Here is a 23,840-nt window from a genome sequence, read left to right on the forward strand (position 1 = left end):
TGTTGCTGAGTCTGCGAAAAGCTGAATGTTGAGTTAATACAGCAAAAGGCTGCTTGACTCGTTAAGTAAAGCACGTTTTAGGAGAGTAGATACAGATGGAGATTTATTAACCCTGTGCTGTGCCTGTCCTGGGAGTGTTTGATGGGCACAGTGTAGAGGGAGCTTTACTCTGTATCTAACCCTGTGCTGTACCTGTCCTGGGAGTGTTTGATGGGGACAGTGTAGAGAGCACTTTATTCTGTATCTAACCCTGTGCTGTACCTGTCCGGGGTGTGTTTGATGTGGACAGTGTAGACGGAGATTTACTCTGTATCTAACCCCGTACTGTACCTGCCCTGGGAGTGTTTGATTGGACAGTGTAGAGGGAGCTTTACTCTGTATCTAACCCTGTGCTGTACCTGTCCTGGGAGTGTTTGATGGGGCAGCTTGTGCTTAATGGTGCCACATGCTTCAACTTGCATGTTAGTGGATACATCTCTCCATAGATTATAACTGTTACATATCCCTCTCTTTCTCCTTCATGCAGGGTTCTGACCGAGTTGGTGTCCAAGATGAGAGACATGGAGATGGACAAGACGGAGCTTGGTTGCCTTCGAGCGATCATCCTCTTCAATCCTGGTACGTGGATCACTCAAAGCCAAGCCCTGCTCGGGTAGTCAGTATTAGTGATGGAGCAACAGACAGTGATCTCTCCCTGATGGTGTGAGGTAGGGTTAGGTCAGAGAGCCAGGCAGAGCAGAGCAGCAAGTCTGAGGCCTGTCCCCCTCACTAAACAGCACTTCACTGCTCAGTGCAGGTCACAACTGTGGAAACAATCCTGGTTATGAGCAGGTCAGAGTGAGTCAGCCCATCCTGGGGATGAGTCGGCCTGCCCTGGGGTGGGTGGTGAGTTGACCCATACGGGTTGGGGGGTGAGCTGGCCTGTGCTGAGGGGGGCGGTGAGCTGGCCCGTGCTGAGGGGGGAGGGGGGGGTGAGCTGGCCCGTGCTGAGCTGGCCCGTGCTGAGGGGGGTGGGGGTGAGCTGGCCCGTGCTGAGGGGGGCGGTGAGCCGGGCCGTCCTGAGTTGGTGGGGGTGCGGGGGGGGGGGTGAGCTGGGCCGTCCTGAGGTCGGTGGCGGGGGGTGGGCCGGGCTGTCCTCAGTATCTGAAGGGATTTGCTGTCAAAGCTTTTCGTCTTGCATTCACCAGGACAGATGCAAGAATACCAAATCTCAAAGAGAGCAACAATTTATACCACATCAGAAAAGGGTGCTGATTGGCTGGCAGGTCAACTCTGATTGGTGAAGAAATTACCATGGAGAATGCACCAGGGAAGTATTGTCCTCCATCCATTTTGCCTGGACAGGTTCCTTTTGCCTGCAGAGGACAGGTCCCTGTGTATAAATATCCATAAAATATAAATATACTTTCTTTATTCTTTCATGGGATGAGGGCCAGCATTTGTTGCCCACTTCTAATTTCCCTCGACCTGAGTATCTCGCTCGGACATTTTTGAGGGCAGTTCAGAATCAACCACATTGCTGTGGGTCTGGAGTCACATGTAGGCCAGACCGGGTAAGGACGGCAGATTTCCTTCCCTAAAGGGGAATTAGTGGACCAGATGGGTTTTTAACAACAATCGGTGAGAGTTTCATGGTCACCATTAGCTTTACATTCCAGATTTATTAACTGAGTTTAAATTCCACCAGCTGCCGTACATAAGGGCGTAGTCAGACAACGTTTGACACCGAGGCAGTTGGGACATTAGGAATGGACGGAAGGAGGGTCTGCAGGTAGGGTTAGAGAGGCGGAGAGGTTTAGAGAGGGAATTCCAGGGCCCAGGCAGCTGAAAACACGAACATCATTCAGTGAGCCAGCTAAACTGGGCATACGTGAGAGGCCAGAACTGGAAGAGCACAGCTGTCGCAGAGGGCTGTGCAGCTGGAGGAGGTGACAGAGATGGGGAGGGGAGAGGCCACGGAGGGATTGGAAACGGACAAGCAGGTGGATACAGATTGGTTTGAAAGGGAACTGGATAACGACTTGAAGGAGTAAATATCACACAGATATTTGGGAGGAGTGGGTGAGTGGGGCAAATTGTGTTGTCCTTTGAAGGAGTTGGTACAGTCACAGGCCAGATGTCCCACATGTATTATTCTGTGAAAATGAGAATTTAAAATCGAGACATTGTTTAACAGAGACCCAGTGTAGATCCGTGAGCACAGGCATGATGGGAGGGTGGGAGTGGCTGCAAAGTAGCTCTGTTACTGGGCCAGTAATCCAGAGGCCTAATGGTTAATGCTCTGGAGATGGAGGTTCAAATCCCAACCCCGCAACAGGGGGAATTTAAATGTGATTATTTAAATAAATCTGGTCTCGGCGAGTCTCACGGAGAATAAATTGCGAAAACCCATCAGGTTCACTAATCTCCCTTTAGGGAAGGAAATCTGCCGTCCTTACCTGGTCTGGCCTACGTGTGACTCCAGACCCACAGCAATGTGGTTGACTTTTAGCTGCCCTCTGAAATGGCCGAGCGAGACACTCAGTCTTCAAAAGGCAGTTCACCACCACCTTATAGAGGGCAATTTGGAATGGCCAATAAATGCTGACTTTGCCAGTGAGGCCCATATCCTGTAAAGGAATAAAACACGCACACGCGCACACAGATACGAACAGTCGCATGCTCATGCGTGTCCCACACGCACGCCCCCCACACACACACACACACACAAGCACAGACGCGTGCAGTGGGAGGCGCACAGACCCTATGCACCTGCGTGTGCACACATCCCCCGCATACATCCCCCGCAAACGCCAACACCCCACGCACACATGCGCAAACGTGCACACCACACGCATGCACACCCAAAAGCACACACGCGCGCACACACACTGTATGCGACACTGGAGCCAGTTACCAGCCCGTTGGAAATAGAGGTGGAACAGAAGAACATATGAAATAGGAGCAGGAGCACACCACTCACCCCCTCGAGCCTGCTCAGCCATTCAGTAAGATCATGGCTGAACTGATTATGGCCTCAATTCTACTTTCCTGCCTGTCTCCAATGACCCTTGACTCCCTTGCAAATCAAGAACCTGTCTAACTCATCCCTGAATATATTCAGCGACTTGGCCTTCACTGCTTGCTGGGGAACGGAATTCCAAAGATTAATGACCTTCCGAGAGAAAAAAATTCTTCCTCCAACTTATTTTGACACGTGTTGTTCCCAGCTCCAGATTCTCCCAACAGGAAACATTCTCTCAGTGTTTACCTCTGAAGAAACTTGGAGCCTGTGCAGGGCTCAAAAGGGGATAAAATGTTAGCAAGGTTGTGGACCCATGCCTAATCACACCTCCTTGTGTCCTGTAGATGCGAAAGGGCTGTCGAACCCAGCAGAGGTGGAAATTCTCCGAGAGAAGGTTTACGCCTCGCTCGAATCTTACTGCAAACAGAAATACCCGGACCAGCTAGGCAGGTGAATGAGATTGCATTCTGAGTCACACGCTGAGCAGCTCCATCATAGCAGTGTCTGGTGTGGACAGTGGGTTCAGACAGCTCTCTCCCCTCGGGGCAGTGTCTGGGGTGGACAGTGTGCTCGGACAGTTCTCTCCCCTCTGGGCAGGGTGTGGGGTGGACAGTGTGCTCGGACAGTTCTCTCCCCTCGGGCCAGGGTGTGGGGTGGACAGTGGGTTCAGACAGCTCTCTCCCCTCGGGGCAGGGTGTTGAGTGGACAGTGTGCTCGGACAGGGGTGTGGGGTGGACAGTTTGTTCGGACAGTTCCCTCCCCTCAGGGCAGGGTGTGGGGTGGACAGTGTGCTCGGACAGCTCTCTCCCCTCGGGCCAGGGTGTGGGGTGGACAGTGTGCTCGGACAGTTCTCTCCCCTCGGGCCAGGGAGTGGGGTGGACAGTGTGCTCGGACAGCTCTCTCCCCTCGGGGCAGTGTCTGGGGTGGACAGTGTGCTCGGACAGCTCTCTCCCCTCGGGGCAGTGTCTGGGGTGGACAGTGTGCTCGGACAGTTCTCTCCCGTCGGGCCAGAGTGTGGGGTGGACAGTGTGATCGGACAGCTGTCTCTCCCCGGGGAAGGGTATGGAGTGGACAGTGTGCTTGGACAGTTCTCACCCCCTCGGTGCAGGGTGTGGGGTGGACAGTGTGCTCGGACAGCTGTCTCCCCTCGGTGCAGGGTGTGGGGTGGACAGTGAGCTCGGACAGCTCTCTCCCCTCGGGCCAGGGTGTGGGGTGGACAGTGTGCTAGGACAGCTCTCTCCCCTCGGGGCAGAGTGTGAGGTGGACAGTGTGCTCGGACAGCTCTCTCCCCTCGGGGCAGGGTATCGAATGGACAGTGTGCTCGGACAGTTCTCTCCCGTCGGGGAAGGTTGTGGGGTGGACAGTGTGCTCGGACAGCTCTCCCTTTGGGGCAGTGTCTGGGGTGGACAGTGTGCTCGGACAGCTCTCTCCCCTCGGGGCAGGGTGTGGGGTGGACAGTTGGTTCAGACAGTTCTCTCCCCTTGGGGCAGGTGTGGGGTGGACAGTTGGTTCAGATAGTTCTCTCCCCTCGGGGCAGGGTGTGGGGTGGACAGTGGTTTCAGACAGCTCTCTCCCCTCGGGGCAGAGTGTGGGGTGGACAGTGTGCTCGGACAGCTCTCTCCCCTCGGGCCAGGGTGTGGGGTGTACAGTGGTTTCAGACAGCTCTCTCCCCTCGGGGCAGGGTGTGGGGTGGACAGTGGTTTCAGACAGCTCTCTCCCCTCGGGGCAGGGTGTGGAGTGGACAGTGTGCTCGGACAGGGGTGTGGGGTGGACAGTTTGCTCGGACAGTTCTCTCCCCTCGGTGCAGTGTATGGGGTGACCAGTGGGTTCAGACAGCTCTCTCCCCTCGGGGCAGTGTCTGGGGTGGACAGTGTGATCGGACAGCTGTCTCCCCTCGGGGCAGGGTATGGAGTGGACAGTGTGCTCGGATAGTTCTCTCCCCTCGGGCCAGGGTGTGGGGTGGACAGTGTGATCGGACAGCTGTCTCCCCTCGGGGTAGGGTATGGAGTGGACAGTGTGCTCGGACAGTTCTCACCCCCTTGGTGCAGAGTGTGGAGTGGACAGTGTGCTCGGACAGTTTTCTCCCCTCGGGGCAGAGCATGGGGTGGACAGTGTGTTCGGACAGCTCTCTCCCCTCGGTGCAGAGTGTGGGGTGGACAGTGTGTTCGGACAGCTCTCTCCCCTCGGGGCAGAGTGTGGGGTGGACAGTGTGTTCGGACAGCTCTCTCCCCTCGGGGCAGAGTGTGGAGTGGACAGTGTGCTTGGACCATTCTCTGCTCCTCGGGGCAGAGTGTGGAGTGGCCAGTGTGCTCGGAAAGTGGTGTGAGGTGGACAGTGTGCTTGGACAGTTCTCACCCCTCGGGGCAGGGTATCGAATGGACAGTGTGCTCGGACAGTTCTCACCCCTCGGGGCAGGGTATCGAATGGACAGTGTACTCGGACAGTTCTCACCCCCTCGGGGCAGGGTGTAGAGTGGACAGTGTGCTCGGACAGGGGTGTGGGGTGGACAGTTTGCTCGGACAGTTCTCTCCCCTTGGGGCAGTGTATGGGGTGGACAGTGGGTTCAGACAGCTCTCTCCCCTCGGGGCAGTGTCTGGGGTGGACAGTGTGCTCGGACAGCTGTCTCCCCTCGAAGCATGGTGTGGGGTGGACAGTGTGCTCGGACAGCTCTCTCCCCCTCGGGGCAGGGTGTGGGGTGAACAGTGTGCTCGGACAGTTCTCTCCCCTCGGGGCAGTGTCTGGGGTGGACAGTGGTTTCAGACAGCTCCCTCCCCTCGGGGCAGGGTGTGGAGTGGACAGTGTGCTCGGACAGGGGTGTGGGATGGACAGTTTGCTGGGACAGTTCTGTCCCCTCGGGGCAGTGTCTGGGGTGGACAGTGTGCTCGGACAGCTGTCTCCCCTCGGGGCAGGGTATGGAGTGGACAGTGTGCTCGGACAGCTCTCTCCCCTCGGGGCAGAGTGTGGGGTGGACAGTGTGCTCGGACAGCTCTCTCCCCTCGGGGCAGAGTGTGGAGTGGACAGTGTGCTTGGTCCATTCTCACCTCCTCGGGGCAGGTGTGGAGTGGACAGTGTGATCGGACAGCTCTCTCCCCCGGGGCAGAGTGTGGGGTGGACAGTGAGCTCGGACAGCTCTCTCCCCTCGGTGTAGGGTGTGGGGTGGACAGTTTGCTCGGACAGTTCTCTCCCCTCGGGGCAGTGTATAGGGTGACCAGTGGGTTCAGACAGCTCTCTCCCCTCGGGGCAGTGTCTGGATTGGACAGTGTGCTCGGACAGCTCTCCCCTCGGGGCAGGTGTGGGGCGGACAGTGTGCTCAGACAGTTCTCTCCCCTCGGGGCAGTTTCTGGAGTGGACAGTGTGCTCGGACAGCTCTCCCCTCGGGGCAGGTGTGGGGCGGACAGTGTGCTCGGACAGCTCTCTCTCCCCTCGGGGCAGTGTCTGGGGTGGACAGTGTGCTCGGACAGTACTCTCCCCTCGGGGCAGAGTGTGGGGTGGACAGTGTGCTCGGACAGTTCTCTCCCCTCGGGGCAGGTGTGGAGTGGACAGTGTGCTCGGACAGTTCTCTCCCCTCGGGGCAGAGTGTGTAGTGGACAGTGTGCTTGGTCCATTCTCACCTCCTCGGGGCAGGTGTGGAGTGGACAGTGTGCTCGGACAGTGTGCTCGGACAGGGGTGTGGAGTGGACAGTGTGCTCGGACAGTTCTCTCCCCTCGGGGCAGTGTATGGGGTGGACAGTGGGTTCAGACAGCTCTCTCCCCTCGGGGCAGAATGTGGAGTGGACAGTGTGCTCGGACAGCTCTCTCCCCTCGGGGCAGAGTGTGGAGTGGACAGTGTGCTCGGACAGCTCTCTCCCCTCGGGGCAGAGTGTGGAGTGGACAGTGTTCTTGGTCCATTCTCACCTCCTCGGGGCAGGTGTGGAGTGGACAGTGTGATCGGACAGCTCTCTCCCCTCGGGGCAGAGTGTGGGGTGGACAGTGTGCTCGGACAGTTCTCTCCCCTTGGGGCAGAGTGTGGAGTGGACAGTGTGCTTGGTCCATTCTCACCTCCTTGGGGCAGGTGTGGAATGGACAGTGTGATCGGACAGCTCTCTCCCCCGGGGCAGTGTGTGGAGTGGACAGTGAGCTCGGACAGTTCCCTCCCCTCGGGGCAGTGTCTGGGGTAGACAGTGAGCTCGGACAGCTCTCTCCCCCTTGCGGCAGGGTGTGGGGTGGACAGTGTGCTCGGACAACTGTCTCCCCTCGGTGCAGGGTGTGGGGTGGACAGTGAGCTCGGACAGCTCTCTCCCCTCGGGCCAGGGTGTGGGGTGGACAGTGTGCTCGGACAGCTCTCTCCCCTCGGGGCAGAGTGTGAGGTGGACAGTGTACTCGGACAGCTCTCTCCCCTCGGGGCAGGGTTTCGAATGGACAGTGTGCTCGGACAGTTCTCTCCCGTCGGGGAAGGTTGTGGGGTGGACAGTGTGCTCGGACAGCTCTCCCTTCGGGGCAGTGCCTGGGGTGGACAGTGTGCTCGGACAGCTCTCTCCCCTCGGGGCAGTGTCTGGGGTGGACAGTGTGCTCGGGCAGTTCTCTCCCCTCGGGGCAGGGTGTGGGGTAGACAGTGTGCTCGGACAGTTCTCTCCCCTCGGGGCAGTGTCTGGTGTGGACAGTGTGCTCGGACAGTTTTCTCCCCTCGGGGCAGGGTGTGGGGTGGACAGTGTGCCCGGACAGTTCTCTCCCCTCGGGGCAGTGTATGGGGTGACCAGTGGGTTCAGACAGCTCTCTCCCCTCGGGGCAATGTATGGGGTGACCAGTGGGTTCAGACAACTCTCTCCCCTGGGGGCAGTGTCTGGAGTGGACAGTGTGCTCAGACATTTCTCTCCCCTCGGGGCAGTGTCTGGGGTGGACAGTGTGCTCGGACAGTTCTCTCCCCTCGGGGCAGAGTGTGGGGTGGACAGTGTGCTCGGACAGTTCTCTCCCCTCGGGGCAGGTGTGGAGTGGACAGTGTGCTCGGACAGTTCTCTCCCCTCGGGGCAGAGTGTGTAGTGGACAGTGTGCTTGGTCCATTCTCACCTCCTCGGGGCAGGTGTGGACTGGACAGTGTGTTCGGACAGCTCCATCCCCCGGGGCAGAGTGTGGAGTGGACAGTGTGCTTGGTCCATTCTCACCTCCTCGGGGCAGGTGTCGAGTGGACAGTGCGTTCGGACAGCTCTCTCCCCTCGGGGCAGGGTGTGGGGTGGACAGTGGGTTCAGACAGCTCTCTCCCCTCGGGGCAGTGTCTGGGGTGGACAGTGTGCTCAGACAGCTCTCTCACCCTCGGGGCAGGGTGTGGGGTGGACAGTGTGCTCGGACAGTTCTCTCCCCTCGGGGCATGGTGTGGGGTGGACAGTGTGCTTGGACAGTTCCCCCACCCTCGGGGCAGGGTGTGGGGTGGACAGTGTGCTCGGACAGTTCCCCCACCCTCGGGGCAGGGTGTGGAGTGGACAGTGTGCTGGACAGTTCTCTCCCCTCGGGGCAGGGTGTGGGGTGGACAGTGTGCTCGGACAGTTCTCTCCCCTCGGGGCAGAGTGTGAGGTGGACAGTGTGCTCGGACAGTGGTGTGAGGTGGACAGTGTGCTCGGACAGCTCTCTCCCCTCGGGGCAGGGTATCGAATGGACAGTGTGCTCGGAGAGCTCTCCCTTCGGGGCAGAGTGTGAGGTGGACAGTGTGCTCGGACAGCTCTCCCTTCGGGACAGAGTGTGAGGTGGACAGTGTGCTCGGACAGCTCTCTCCCCCGGGGCAGAGTGTGGAGTGGACAGTGTGCTTGGTCCTGCTCCTCGGAGCAGGGTGTGGGGTGGACAGTGGTTTCAGACAGCTCTCTCTCCTCGGGGCAGGGTGTGGAGTGGACAGTGTGCTCGGACAGGGGTGTGGGGTGGACAGTGTGCTCGGACAGTTCTCTCCCCTCGGTGCATTGTATGGGGTGACCAGTGGGTTCAGACAGCTCTCTCCCCTCGGGGCAGGGTGTGGGGTGGACAGTGTGGTCGGACAGCTCTCTCCCCTCTGGGTAGGGTGTGGGGCGGACAGTGTGCTCGGACAGCTCTCTCCCCTCGGGGCAGTGTCTGGGGTGGACAGTGTGCTCGGACAGTTCTCTCCCCTCGGGGCAGGGTGTGGGGTAGACAGTGTGCTCGGACAGTTCTCTCCCCTCGGGCCAGGGTGTGGGGTGGACAGTGGTTTCAGACAGTTCTCTCCCCTCGGGGCAGTGTCTGGTGTGGACAGTGTGCTCGGACAGTTCTCTCCCCTCGGGGCAGGGTGTGGAGTGGACAGTGTGCCCGGACAGTTCTCTCCCCTCGGGGCAGAGTGTGGGGTGGACAGTGTGCTCGGACAGTTCTCTCCCCTCGGGGCAAGGTGTGGGGTGGACAGTGTGCTCGGACAGTTCTCTCCCCTCGGGGCAGTGTGTGGGGTGGACAGTGTGCTTGGACAATTCTCTCCCCTCGGGGTAGGGTATGGAGTGGACAGTGTGCTTGGTCCATTCTCATCTCCTCGGGGCAGATGTGGAGTGGACAGTGTGTTCGGACAGCTCTCTCCCCCGGGGCAGAGTGTGGAGTGAACAGGGTGTTCGGACAGCTCTCTCCCCCGGGGCAGAGTGTGTAGTGGACAGTGTGCTTGGTCCATTCTCACCTCCTCGGGGCAGGTGTGGAGTGGACAGTGTGTTCGGACAGCTCTCTCCCCCGGGGCACAGTGTGGAGTGGACAGTGTGCTCGGACAGCTCTCTCTTCTCGGGGCAGGGTGTGGGGTGGACAGTGTGCTCGGACAGCTCTCTCCCCTCGGGGCAGGGTGTGGAGTGGACAGTGTGCTCGGACAGTTCTCACCCCCTCGGGGCAGGTGTGGAGTGGACAGTGTGTTCGGACAGCTCTCTCCCCCGGGGCAGAGTGTGGAATGGACAGTGTGCTCGGACAGCTCTCTCTTATCGGTGTAGGGTGTGGGGTGTACAGTGTGCTCGGACAGCTCTCTCCCCTCGGGCCAGGGTGTGGGCGGACAGTGTGCTCGGACAGCTCTCTCCCCTCGGGCCAGGCTGTGGGGTGGACAGTGTGCTCGGACAGCTCTCTCCCCTCGTGCCAGGGTGTGGGGTGGACAGTGTGCTCGGACAGTTCTCTCCCTCGGGCCAGGGTGTGGGGTGGACAGTGTGCTCGGACAGTGGTGTGAGGTGGACAGTGTGCTCGGACAGCTCTCTCCCCTCGGGGCAGGGTGTGGGGTGGACAGTGTGCTCGGACAGCTCTCCCTTCGGGGCAGTGTCTGGGGTGGACAGTGTGCTCGGACAGCTCTCCCTTCGGGGCAGTGTCTGAGGTGGACAGTGTGCTCGGACAGCTCTCTCCCCCTTGCGGCAGAGTGTGGGGTGGACAGTTGGTTCAGACAGTTTTCTCCCCTCGGAGCAGTGTCTGGGGTGGACAGTGGTTTCAGACAGCTCTCTCCCCTCGGAGCAGGGTGTGGAGTGGACAGTGTGCTCGGACAGGGGTGTTGGGTGGACGGTTTGCTCGGACAGTTCTGTCCCCTCGGGGCAGTGTCTGGGGTGGACAGTGGGTTCAGACAGCTCTCTCCCCTCGGGCCAGTGTGTGGTGTGGACAGTGTGCTCGGACAGTTCTTTCCCCTCGGGGCAGGTTGTGGAGTGGACAGTGTGCTCGGACAGGGGTGTGGGGTGGACAGTGGGTTCAGACAGCTCTCTCCCCTCGGGGCAGTGTCTGGGGTGGACAGTGTGCTCGGACAGCTCTCTCCCCTCGGGGCAGTGTCTGGGGTGGACAGTGTGCTCAGACAGTTCTCTCCCCTCGGGCCAGGGTGTGGGGTGGACAGTGTGTTCGGACAGTTCCCCCACCCTCGGGGCAGGGTGTGGGGTGGACAGTGTGCTTGGACCATTCTCTGCTCCTCGGGGCAGGTGTGGAGTGGACAGTGTGTTCGGACAGTTTTCTCCCCTCGGGGCAGAGCATGGGGTGGACAGTGTGTTCGGACAGCTCTCTCCCCTCGGGGCAGGTGTGGAGTGGACAGTGTGTTCGGACAGTTCTCACCCCTCGGGCAGAGTGTGGGGTGGACAGTGTGCTCGGACAGTTCTCTCCCCTCGGGCAGGGTGTGGGGTGGACAGTGTGCTCGGACAGTTCTCTCCCCTCGGGGCAGTGTCTGGGGTGGACAGTGGTTTCAGACAGCTCCCTCCCCTCGGGGCAGGGTGTGGAGTGGACAGTGTGCTCGGACAGGGGTGTGGGATGGACAGTTTGCTCGGACAGTTCTGTCCCCTCGGGGCAGTGTCTGGGGTGGACAGTGTGCTCGGACAGCTGTCTCCCCTCGGGGCAGGGTATGGAGTGGACAGTGTGCTCGGACAGCTCTCTCCCCTCGGGGCAGAGTGTGGGGTGGACAGTGTGCTCGGACAGTTCTCTCCCCTCGGGGCAGAGTGTGGGGTGGACAGTGTGCTCGGACAGTTCTCTCCCCTCGGGGCAGGTGTGGAGTGGACAGTGTGCTCGGACAGTTCTCTCCCCTCGGGGCAGAGTGTGTAGTGGACAGTGTGCTTGGTCCATTCTCACCTCCTCGGGGCAGGTGTGGAGTGGACAGTGTGTTCGGACAGCTCTCTCCCCTCGGGGCAGTGTCTGGGGTGGACAGTGTGCTCAGACAGTTCTCTCCCCTCGGGCCAGGGTGTGGAGTGGACAGTGTGCTCGGACAGCTCTCTCCCCTCGGGGCAGGGTGTGGGGTGGACAGTGTGCTCGGACAGCTCTCTCATCTCGGGGCAGGGTGTGGGGTGGACAGTGTGCTCGGACAGCTCTCTCCCCTCGGGGCAGGGTGTGGGGTAGACAGTGTGCTCGGACAGCTCTCTCCCCTCAGGGCAGGGTGTGGAGTGGACAGTGTGCTCGGACAGTGTGCTCGGACAGGGGTGTGGAGTGGACAGTGTGCTCGGACAGTTCTCTCCCCTCGGGGCAGTGTATGGGGTGGACAGTGGGTTCAGACAGCTCTCTCCCCTCGGGGCAGAGTGTGGGGTGGACAGTGTGCTCGGACAGTTCTCTCCCCTCGGGGCAGAATGTGGAGTGGACAGTGTGCTCGGACAGCTCTCTCCCCTCGGGGCAGAGTGTGGAGTGGACAGTGTGCTCGGACAGCTCTCTCTTCTCGGGGCAGGGTGTGGGGTGGACAGTGTGCTCGGACAGTTCTCTCCCCTCGGGGCAGAGTGTGGAGTGGACAGTGTGCTTGGTCCATTCTCACCTCCTCGGGGCAGGTGTGGAGTGGACAGTGTGATCGGACAGCTCTCTCCCCTCGGGGCAGAGTGTGGGCTGGACAGTGTGCTCGGACAGTTCTCTCCCCTCGGGGCAGAGTGTGGAGTGGACAGTGTGCTTGGTCCATTCTCACCTCCTCGGGGCAGGTGTGGAGTGGACAGTGTGATCGGACAGCTCTCTCCCCCGGGGCAGTGTGTGGAGTGGACAGGGAGCTCGGACTGTTCCCTCCCCTCGGGGCAGTGTCTGGGGTGGACAGTGAGCTCGGACAGTTCCCTCCCCTCGGGGCAGTGTCTGGGGTAGACAGTGAGCTCGGACAGCTCTCTCCCCCTTGCGGCAGGGTGTGGGGTGGACAGTGTGCTCGGACAGTTCTCTCCCCTTGGGGCAGAGTGTGGGGTGGACAGTGTGCTCGGACAGCTCTCTCCCCTCGGTGTAGGGTGTGGGGTGGACAGTGGTTTCAGACAGCTCTCTCCCCTCGGGCCAGTGTCTGGGGTGGACAGAGTGCTCGGACATCTCTCTCCCCTCGGGGCATTGTCTGGGGTGGACAGTGAGCTCGGACAGCTCTCTCCCCTTGGGGCAGGGTGTGGGGTGGACAGTGTGCTCGGACAGCTCTCTCCCCTCGGTGTAGGGTGTGGGGTGGACAGTGTGCTCGGACAGCTCTCTCATCTCGGGGCAGGGTGTGGGGTGGACAGTGTGCTCGGACAGCTCTCTCATCTCGGGGCAGGGTGTGGGGTGGACAGAGTGCTCGGACAGTTCTCTCCCCTCAGGGCATGGTGTGGAGTGGACAGTGTGCTCGGACAGGGGTGTGGGATGGACAGTTTGCTCGGACAGTTCTCTCCCCTCAGGGCAGTGTCTGGAGTTGACAGTGTGCTCGGACAGGGGTGTGATGTGGACAGTGTGCTCGGACAGTTCTTTCCCCTCGGGGCAGGTTGTGGAGTTGACAGTGTGCTCGGACAGGGGTGTGGGGTGGACAGTTTGCTCGGACAGTTCTCTCCCCTCGGGGCAGTGTATGGGGTGACCAGTGGGTTCAGACAGCTCTCTCCCCTCGGGGCAATGTATGGGGTGACCAGTGGGTTCAGACAGCTCTCTCCCCTCGGGGCAGTGTCTGGAGTGGACAGTGTGCTCAGACAGTTCTCTCCCCTCGGGGCAGTGTCTGGGGTGGACAGTGTGCTCGGACAGCTCTCTCCCCTCGGGGCAGGATGTGGGGTGGACAGTGTGCTCGGACAGTTCTCTCCCCTCGGGGCAGAGTGTGGGGTGGACAGTGTGCTTGGTCCATTCTCACCTCCTCGGGGCAGGTGTGGACTGGACAGTGTGTTCGGACAGCTCCATCCCCCGGGGCAGAGTGTGGAGTGGACAGTGTGCTTGGTCCATTCTCACCTACTCAGGGCAGGTGTGGAGTGGACAGTGCGTTCGGACAGCTCTCTCCCCTCGGGGCAGGGTGTGGGGTGGACAGTGGGTTCAGACAGCTCTCTCCCCTCGGGGCAGTGTCTGGGGTGGACAGTGTGCTCAGACAGCTCTCTCACCCTCGGGGCAGGGTGTGGGGTGGACAGTGTGCTCGGACAGTGGTGTGAGGTGGACAGTGTGCTCGGACAGCTCTCTCCCCTCGGGGCAGGGTATCGAATGGACAGTGTGCTCGGACAGCCCTCCCTTCGGGGCAGAGTGTGAGGTGGACAGTGTGCTCGGACAGCTCTCCCTTCGGGACAGAGTGTGAGGTGGACAGTGTGCTCGGACAGCTCTCTCCCCCGGGGCAGAGTGTGGAGTGGACAGTGTGCTTGGTCCTGCTCCTCGGAGCAGGGTGTGGGGTGGACAGTGGTTTCAGACAGCTCTCTCTCCTCGGGGCAGGGTGTGAAGTGGACAGTGTGCTCGGACAGGGGTGTGGGGTGGACAGTGTGCTCGGACAGTTCTCTCCCCTCGGTGCAGTGTATGGGGTGACCAGTGGGTTCAGACAGCTCTCTCCCCTCGGGGCAGGGTGTGGGGTGGACAGTGTGGTCGGACAGCTCTCTCCCCTCTGGGTAGGGTGTGGGGCGGACAGTGTGCTCGGACAGCACTCTCCCTTCGGGGCAGTGTCTGGGGTGGACAGTGTGCTCGGACAGTTCTCTCCCCTCGGGGCAGGGTGTGGTGTGGACAGTGTGCTCGGACAGTTCTTTCCCCTCGGGCCAGGTTGTGGAGTGGACAGTGTGCTCGGACAGGGGTGTGGGGTGGACAGTGGGTTCAGACAGCTCTCTCCCCTCGGGGCCGTGTCTGGTGTGGACAGTGTGCTCGGACAGCTCTCTCCCCTCGGGGCAGTGTCTGGGGTGGACAGTGTGCTCGGACAACTCTCTGCCCTCGGGGCAGAGTGTGGAGTGGACAGTGTGCTTGGACCATTCTCTGCCCCTCGGGGCAGGTGTGGAGTGGACAGTGTGTTCGGACAGTTCTCACCCCTCGGTCAGAGTGTGGGGTGGACAGTGTGCTCGGACAGTTCTTTCCCCTCGGGGCAGGGTGTGGGGTGGACAGTGTGCTCGGACAGTTCTCTCCCCTCGGGGCAGTGTCTGGGGTGGACAGTGGTTTCAGACAGCTCTCTCCCCTCGGGGCAGGGTGTGGAGTGGACAGTGTGCTCGGACAGGGGTGTGGGATGGACAGTTTGCTCGGACAGTTCTGTCCCCTTGGGGCAGTGTCTGGGGTGGACAGTGTGCTCGGTCAGCTGTCTCCCCTCGGGGCAGGGTATGGAGTGGACAGTGTGCTCGGACAGCTCTCTCCCCTCGGGGCAGAGTGTGGGGTGGACAGTGTGCTCGGACAGTTCTCTCCCCTCGGGGCAGAGTGTGGAGTGGACAGTGTGCTTGGTCCATTCTCACCTCCTCGGGGCAGGTGTGGAGTGGACAGTGTGATCGGACAGCTCTCTCCCCCGGGGCAGAGCGTGGAGTGGACAGTGAGCTCGGACAATTCCCTCCCCTCGGGGCAGTGTCTGTGGTGGACAGTGAGCTCGGACAGTTCCCTCCCCTCGGGGCAGCGTCTGGGGTGGACAGTGAGCTCGGACAGCTCTCTCCCCCTTGCGGCAGGGTGTGGGGTGGACAGTGTGCTCAGACAGTTCTCTCCCCTTGGGGCAGAGTGTGGGGTGGACAGTGTGCTCGGACAGCTCTCTTCCCTCGGGGCAGGGTGTGGAGTGGACAGTGTGCTCGGACAAGTGTGTGGAGTGGACAGTGTGCTCGGACAGTTCTCTCCCCTCGGGGCAGTGTATGGAGTGGACAGTGGGTTCAGACAGCTCTCTCCCCTCGGGGCAGAGTGTGGGGTGGACAGTGTGCTCGGACAGTTCTCTGCCCTTGGGGCAGAGTGTGGAGTGGACAGTGTGCTTGGTCCATTCTCACCTCCTCGGGGCAGGTGTGGAGTGGACAGTGTGATCGGACAGCTCTCTCCCCCGGGGCAGAGTGTGGAGTGGACAGTGAGCTCGGACAGTTCCCTCACCTCGGGGCAGTGTCTGGGGTGGACAGTGAGCTCGGACAGCTCTCTCCCCCTTGCGGCAGGGTGTGGGGTGGACAGTGAGCTCGGACAGTTCCCTCCCCTCGGGGCAGTGTCTGGGGTGGACAGTGAGCTCGGACAGCTCTCTCCCCCTTGCGGCAGGGTGTGGGGTGGACAGTGTGCTCGGACAGTTCTCTCCCCTTGGGGCAGAGTGTGGGGTGGACAGTGAGCTCGGACAGCTCTCTCCCCTCGGTGTAGGGTGTGGGGTGGACAGTGGTTTCAGACAGCTCTCTCCCCTCGGGGCAGTGTCTGGGGTGGACAGTGTGCTCGGACAGCTCTCTCCCCTCGGGGCAGTGTCTGGGGTGGACAGTGTGCTCGGACAGTTCTCTCCCCTCGGGCCAGGGTGTGGAGTGGACAGTGTGCTCGGACAGCTCTCTCCCTTCGGGGCAGTGTATGGGGTGGACAGTGGGTTCAGACAGCTCTCTCCCCTCGGGGCAGTGTCTGGGGTAGACAATGTGCTCGGACAGTTCTCTCCCCTCGGTGTAGGGAGTGGGGTGGACAGTGTGCTCGGACAGGGGTGTGGGGTGGACAGTGTGCTCAGACAATTCTCTCCCCTCGGGCCACCGTGTGGGGTGGACAGTGTGCTCGGACAGTTCTCTCCCCTCGGGCCAGGGTGTGGGGTGGACAGTGTGCTCGGACAGCTGTCTCCCCTCGGGGCAGGGTGTGTGGTGGTCAGTGTGCTCGGACAGTGGTGTGAGGTGTACAGTGTGCTCGGACAGCTGTCTCCCCTCGGGGCAGGGTATGGAATGGGCAGTGTGCTCGGACAGCTCTCTCCCGTCGGGGCAGTGTCTGGGGTGGACAGTGTGCTCGGACAGCTCTCCCATCGGGGCAGTGTCTGGGGTGGACAGTGGGTTCAGACAGCTCTCTCCCCTCGGGGCAGTGTCTGGGGTGGACAGTGTGCTCGGACAGTTCTGTCCCCTCGGTGTAGGGTGTGGGGTGGACAGTGTGCTCGGACAGGGGTGTGGGGTGGACAGTGTGCTCAGACAGTTCTCTCCCCTCGGGCCAGCGTGTGGGGTGGACAGTGTGCTCGGACAGTTCTCTCCCCTCGGGCCAGGGTGTGGGGTGGACAGTGTGCTCGGACAGCTGTCTCCCCTCGGGGCAGGGTGTGTGGTGGACAGTGTGCTCGGACAGTGGTGTGAGGTGGACAGTGTGCTCGGACAGCTGTCTCCCCTCGGGGCAGGGTATGGAATGGGCAGTGTGCTCGGACAGCTCTCTCCCGTCGGGGCAGTGTCTGGGGTGGACAGTGTGCTCGGACAGCTCTCCCTTCGGGGCAGTGTCTGGGGTGGACAGTGTGCTCGGACAGCTCTCCCTTCGGGGCAGTGTCTGGGGTGGACAGTGTGCTCGGACAGCTCTCTCCCCCTTGCGGCAGGGTGTGGGGTGGACCGTTGGTTCAGACAGTTTTCTCCCCTCGGAGCAGGGCGTGGAGTGGACAATGTGCTCGGACAGGGGTGTTGGGTGGACGGTTTGCTCGGACAGTTCTGTCCCCTCGGGGCAGGGTATGGGGTGGACAGTGGGTTCAGACAGCTCTCTCCCCTCGGGGCAGTGTCTGGGGTGGACAGTGAGCTCGGACAGTTCTCTCCCCTCGGGCCAGCGTGTGGTGTGGACAGTGTGCTCGGACAGTTCTTTCCCCTCTGGGCAGGTTGTGGAGTGGACAGTGTGCTCGGACAAGGGTGTGGGGTGGACAGTTTGCTCGGACAGTTCTCTCCCCTCGGTGCAGTGTATGGGGTGACCAGTGGGTTCAGACAGCTCTCTCCCCTCGGGGCAGGGTGTGGGGTGGACAGTGTGCTCGGACAGCTCTCTCCCCTCGGGGCAGAGTGTGGAGTGGACAGTGTGTTCGGACAGTTCTCACCCCTCGGGGCAGGGTGTGGGGTGGACAGTGGTTTCAGACAGCTCTCTCCCCTCGGGGCAGGGTGTGGAGTGGACAGTGTGCTCGGACAGGGGTGTGGGATGGACAGTTTGCTCGGACAGTTCTGTCCCCTCGGGCTAGGGTGTGTGGTGGACGGTGTGTTCGGATAGTTTTCTCCCCTTGGGGCAGAGTGTGGAGTGGACAGTGTGCTTGGACCATTCTCTCCTCCTCGGGGCAGGTGTGGAGTGGACAGTGTGTTCGGACAGCTCTCTCCCCCGGGGCAGAGTGTGGGGTGGACAGTGTGCTCAGACAGTTCTCACCCCCTCGGGGCAGGGTGTGGGGTCGACAGTGTGCTCGGACAGTTCTCACCCCCTCGGGGCAGGGTGTGGGGTGGACAGTGTGCTCGGACAGGGGTGTGGGATGGACAATTTGCTCGGACAGTTCTGTCCCCTCGGGCCAGGGTGTGGTGTGGACAGTGTGCTCGGAGAGTTCTCTCCCCTCCGGCCAGGGTGTGGGGTGGACAGTGTGCTCGGACAGCTCTCTCCCCTCGGGCCAGGGTGTGGAGTGGACAGTGTGCTCGGAAAGGGGTGTGGGGTGGACAGTGTGCTCGGACAGTTCTCTCCCCTCGGGGCAGGATGTGGGGTGCACAGTGTGCTCGGACAGTTCTCTCCCCTCGGGGCAGTGTCTGGGGTGGACAGTGGTTTCAGACAGCTCTCTCCCCTCGGGGCAGGGTGTGGAGTGGACCGTGTGCTCGGACAGGGGTGTGGGATGGACAGTTTGCTCGGACAGTTCTGTCCCCTCGGGGCAGTGTCTGGGGTGGACAGTGTGCTCGGTCAGCTGTCTCCCCTCGGGGCAGGGTATGGAGTGGACAGTGTGCTCGGACAGCTCTCTCCCCTCGGGGCAGAGTATGGGGTGGACAGTGTGCTCGGACAGTTCTCTCCCCTCGGGGCAGAGTGTGGAGTGGACAGTGTGCTTGGTCCATTCTCACCTCCTCGGGGCAGGTGTGGAGTGGACAGTGTGATCGGACAGCTCTCTCCCCCGGGGCAGAGTGTGGAGTGGACAGTGAGCTGGGACCGTTCCCTCCCCTCGGGGCAGTGTCTGTGGTGGACCGTGAGCTCGGACAGTTCCCTCCCCTCGGGGCAGTGTCTGGGATGGACAGTGAGCTCGGACAGCTCTCTCCCCCTTGCGGCAGGGTGTGGGGTGGACAGTGTGCTCGGACAGTTCTCTCCCCTTGGGGCAGAGTGTGGGGTGGACAGTGTGCTCGGACAGCTCTCTCCCCTCGGTGTAGGGTGTGGGGTGGACAGTGGTTTCAGACAGCTCTCTCCCCTCGGGCCAGTGTCTGGGGTGGACAGTGTGCTCGGACAGCTCTCTCCCCTCGGGGCAGTGTCTGGGGTGGACAGTGTGCTCGGACAGTTCTCTCCCCTCGGGCCAGGGTATGGAGTGGACAGTGTGCTCGGACAGCTCTCTCCCCTCGGGGCAGGGTGTGGAGTGGACAGTGTGCTCGGACAAGGGTGTGGAGTGGACAGTGTGCTCGGACAGTTCTCTCCCCTCGGGGCAGTGTATGGAGTGGACAGTGGGTTCAGACAGCTCTCTCCCCTCGGGGCAGAGTGTGGGGTGGACAGTGTGCTCGGACAGTTCTCTGCCCTTGGGGCAGAGTGTGGAGTGGACAGTGTGCTTGGTCCATTCTCACCTCCTCGGGGCAGGTGTGGAGTGGACAGTGTGATCGGACAGCTCTCTCCCCCGGGGCAGAGTGTGGAGTGGACAGTGAGCTCGGACAGTTCCCTCACCTCGGGGCAGTGTCTGGGGTGGACAGTGAGCTCGGACAGCTCTCTCCCCCTTGCGGCAGGGTGTGGGGTGGACAGTGAGCTCGGACAGTTCCCTCCCCTCGGGGCAGTGTCTGGGGTGGACAGTGAGCTCGGACAGCTCTCTCCCCCTTGCGGCAGGGTGTGGGGTGGACAGTGTGCTCGGACAGTTCTCTCCCCTTGGGGCAGAGTGTGGGGTGGACAGTGAGCTCGGACAGCTCTCTCCCCTCGGTGTAGGATGTGGGGTGGACAGTGGTTTCAGACAGCTCTCTCCCCTCGGGGCAGTGTCTGGGGTGGACAGTGTGCTCGGACAGTTCTCTCCCCTCGGGGCAGAGTGTGGAGTGGACAGTGTGCTTGGTCCATTCTCACCTCCTCGGGGCAGGTGTGGAGTGGACAGTGTGATCGGACAGCTCTCTCCCCCGGCGCAGAGTGTGGAGTGGATAGTGAGCTGGGACAGTTCCCTCCCCTCGGGGCAGTGTCTGTGGTGGACCGTGAGCTCGGACAGTTCCCTCCCCTCGGGGCAGTGTCTGGGGTGGACAGTGAGCTCGGACAGCTCTCTCCCCCTTGCGGCAGGGTGTGGGGTGGACAGTGTGCTCGGACAGTTCTCTCCCCTTGGGGCAGAGTGTGGGGTGGACAGTGTGCTCGGACAGCTCTCTCCCCTCGGTGTAGGGTGTGGGGTGGACAGTGGTTTCAGACAGCTCTCTCCCCTCGGGCCAGTGTCTGGGGTGGACAGTGTGCTCGGACAGCTCTCTCCCCTCGGGGCAGTGTCTGGGGTGGACAGTGTGCTCGGACAGTTCTCTCCCCTCGGGCCAGGGTATGGAGTGGACAGTGTGCTCGGACAGCTCTCTCCCCTCGGGGCAGGGTGTGGAGTGGACAGTGTGCTCGGACAAGGGTGTGGAGTGGACAGTGTGCTCGGACAGTTCTCTCCCCTCGGGGCAGTGTATGGAGTGGACAGTGGGTTCAGACAGCTCTCTCCCCTCGGGGCAGAGTGTGGGGTGGACAGTGTGCTCGGACAGTTCTCTCCCCTTGGGGCAGAGTGTGGAGTGGACAGTGTGCTTGGTCCATTCTCACCACCTCGGGGCAGGTGTGGAGTGGACAGTGTGATCGGACAGCTCTCTCCCCCGGGGCAGAGTGTGGAGTGGACAGTGAGCTCGGACAGTTCCCTCACCTCGGGGCAGTGTCTGGGGTGGACAGTGAGCTCGGACAGCTCTCTCCCCCTTGCGGCAGGGTGTGGGGTGGACAGTGAGCTCGGACAGCTCTCTCCCCTCGGGGCAGAGTGTGGGGTGGACAGTGTGCTCGGACAGTTCTCTCCCCTCGGGGCAGAGTGTGGGGTGGACAGTGTGCTCGGACAGTTCTCTCCCCTCGGGGCAGAGTGTGTAGTGGACAGTGTGCTTGGTCCATTCTCACCTCCTCGGGGCAGGTGTGGAGTGGACAGTGTGTTCGGACAGCTCTCTCCCCTCGGGGCAGTGTCTGGGGTGGACAGTGTGCTCAGACAGTTCTCTCCCCTCGGGCCAGGGTGTGGAGTGGACAGTGTGCTCGGACAGCTCTCTCCCCTCGGGGCAGGGTGTGGGGTGGACAGTGTGCTCGGACAGCTCTCTCATCTCGGGGCAGGGTGTGGGGTGGACAGTGTGCTCGGACAGCTCTCTCCCCTCGGGGCAGGGTGTGGGGTAGACAGTGTGCTCGGACAGCTCTCTCCCCTCAGGGCAGGGTGTGGAGTGGACAGTGTGCTCGGACAGTGTGCTCGGACAGCGGTGTGGAGTGGACAGTGTGCTCGGACAGTTCTCTCCCCTCGGGGCAGTGTATGGGGTGGACAGTGGGTTCAGACAGCTCTCTCCCCTCGGGGCAGAGTGTGGGGTGGACAGTGTGCTCGGACAGTTCTCTCCCCTCGGGGCAGAATGTGGAGTGGACAGTGTGCTCGGACAGCTCTCTCCCCTCGGGGCAGAGTGTGGAGTGGACAGTGTGCTCGGACAGCTCTCTCTTCTCGGGGCAGGGTGTGGGGTGGACAGTGTGCTCGGACAGTTCTCTCCCCTCGGGGCAGAGTGTGGAGTGGACAGTGTGCTTGGTCCATTCTCACCTCCTCGGGGCAGGTGTGGAGTGGACAGTGTGATCGGACAGCTCTCTCTCCTCGGGGCAGAGTGTGGGCTGGACAGTGTGCTCGGACAGTTCTCTCCCCTCGGGGCAGAGTGTGGAGTGGACAGTGTGCTTGGTCCATTCTCACCTCCTCGGGGCAGGTGTGGAGTGGACAGTGTGATCGGACAGCTCTCTCCCCCGGGGCAGTGTGTGGAGTGGACAGGGAGCTCGGACTGTTCCCTCCCCTCGGGGCAGTGTCTGGGGTGGACAGTGAGCTCGGACAGTTCCCTCCCCTCGGGGCAGTGTCTGGGGTAGACAGTGAGCTCGGACAGCTCTCTCCCCCTTGCGGCAGGGTGTGGGGTGGACAGTGTGCTCGGACAGTTCTCTCCCCTTGGGGCAGAGTGTGGGGTGGACAGTGTGCTCGGACAGCTCTCTCCCCTCGGTGTAGGGTGTGGGGTGGACAGTGGTTTCAGACAGCTCTCTCCCCTCGGGCCAGTGTCTGGGGTGGACAGAGTGCTCGGACATCTCTCTCCCCTCGGGGCATTGTCTGGGGTGGACAGTGAGCTCGGACAGCTCTCTCCCCTTGGGGCAGGGTGTGGGGTGGACAGTGTGCTCGGACAGCTCTCTCCCCTCGGTGTAGGGTGTGGGGTGGACAGTGTGCTCGGACAGCTCTCTCATCTCGGGGCAGGGTGTGGGGTGGACAGTGTGCTCGGACAGCTCTCTCATCTCGGGGCAGGGTGTGGGGTGGACAGAGTGCTCGGACAGTTCTCTCCCCTCAGGGCATGGTGTGGAGTGGACAGTGTGCTCGGACAGGGGTGTGGGATGGACAGTTTGCTCGGACAGTTCTCTCCCCTCAGGGCAGTGTCTGGAGTGGACAGTGTGCTCGGACAGGGGTGTGATGTGGACAGTGTGCTCGGACAGTTCTTTCCCCTCGGGGCAGGTTGTGGAGTTGACAGTGTGCTCGGACAGGGGTGTGGGGTGGACAGTTTGCTCGGACAGTTCTCTCCCCTCGGGGCAGTGTATGGGGTGACCAGTGGGTTCAGACAGCTCTCTCCCCTCGGGGCAATGTATGGGGTGACCAGTGGGTTCAGACAGCTCTCTCCCCTCGGGGCAGTGTCTGGAGTGGACAGTGTGCTCAGACAGTTCTCTCCCCTCGGGGCAGTGTCTGGGGTGGACAGTGTGCTCGGACAGCTCTCTCCCCTCGGGGCAGGATGTGGGGTGGACAGTGTGCTCGGACAGTTCTCTCCCCTCGGGGCAGAGTGTGGGGTGGACAGTGTGCTTGGTCCATTCTCACCTCCTCGGGGCAGGTGTGGACTGGACAGTGTGTTCGGACAGCTCCATCCCCCGGGGCAGAGTGTGGAGTGGACAGTGTGCTTGGTCCATTCTCACCTACTCGGGGCAGGTGTGGAGTGGACAGTGCGTTCGGACAGCTCTCTCCCCTCGGGGCAGGGTGTGGGGTGGACAGTGGGTTCAGACAGCTCTCTCCCCTCGGGGCAGTGTCTGGGGTGGACAGTGTGCTCAGACAGCTCTCTCACCCTCGGGGCAGGGTGTGGGGTGGACAGTGTGCTCGGACAGTGGTGTGAGGTGGACAGTGTGCTCGGACAGCTCTCTCCCCTCGGGGCAGGGTATCGAATGGACAGTGTGCTCGGACAGCCCTCCCTTCGGGGCAGAGTGTGAGGTGGACAGTGTGCTCGGACAGCTCTCCCTTCGGGACAGAGTGTGAGGTGGACAGTGTGCTCGGACAGCTCTCTCCCCCGGGGCAGAGTGTGGAGTGGACAGTGTGCTTGGTCCTGCTCCTCGGAGCAGGGTGTGGGGTGGACAGTGGTTTCAGACAGCTCTCTCTCCTCGGGGCAGGGTGTGAAGTGGACAGTGTGCTCGGACAGGGGTGTGGGGTGGACAGTGTGCTCGGACAGTTCTCTCCCCTCGGTGCAGTGTATGGGGTGACCAGTGGGTTCAGACAGCTCTCTCCCCTCGGGGCAGGGTGTGGGGTGGACAGTGTGGTCGGACAGCTCTCTCCCCTCTGGGTAGGGTGTGGGGCGGACAGTGTGCTCGGACAGCACTCTCCCTTCGGGGCAGTGTCTGGGGTGGACAGTGTGCTCGGACAGTTCTCTCCCCTCGGGGCAGGGTGTGGTGTGGACAGTGTGCTCGGACAGTTCTTTCCCCTCGGGCCAGGTTGTGGAGTGGACAGTGTGCTCGGACAGGGGTGTGGGGTGGACAGTGGGTTCAGACAGCTCTCTCCCCTCGGGGCCGTGTCTGGTGTGGACAGTGTGCTCGGACAGCTCTCTCCCCTCGGGGCAGTGTCTGGGGTGGACAGTGTGCTCGGACAACTCTCTGCCCTCGGGGCAGAGTGTGGAGTGGACAGTGTGCTTGGACCATTCTCTGCCCCTCGGGGCAGGTGTGGAGTGGACAGTGTGTTCGGACAGTTCTCACCCCTCGG

The 23,840-nt window shown here is 61.7% G+C and overlaps 1 protein-coding gene across 2 annotated transcripts in view; it reads left to right on the plus strand.

Annotated features, from left to right (window-relative positions):
• Positions 1-23,840, plus strand: part of LOC121291565 (retinoic acid receptor RXR-beta-A-like) — a 93,974-nt gene that overhangs the window by 58,268 nt on the left and 11,866 nt on the right. For both annotated transcript variants that reach the window (XM_041212932.1, XM_041212931.1), the window contains 2 exons: positions 527-618; positions 3,349-3,454. In XM_041212932.1, coding sequence (XP_041068866.1) covers positions 527-618; positions 3,349-3,454 — 198 coding nt within the window. The remainder of the gene's footprint in view (positions 1-526; positions 619-3,348; positions 3,455-23,840) is intronic.

This window comes from Carcharodon carcharias, chromosome 19, assembly GCF_017639515.1.
Source record: "Carcharodon carcharias isolate sCarCar2 chromosome 19, sCarCar2.pri, whole genome shotgun sequence".
Classification (NCBI taxonomy): domain Eukaryota; kingdom Metazoa; phylum Chordata; class Chondrichthyes; order Lamniformes; family Lamnidae; genus Carcharodon; species Carcharodon carcharias.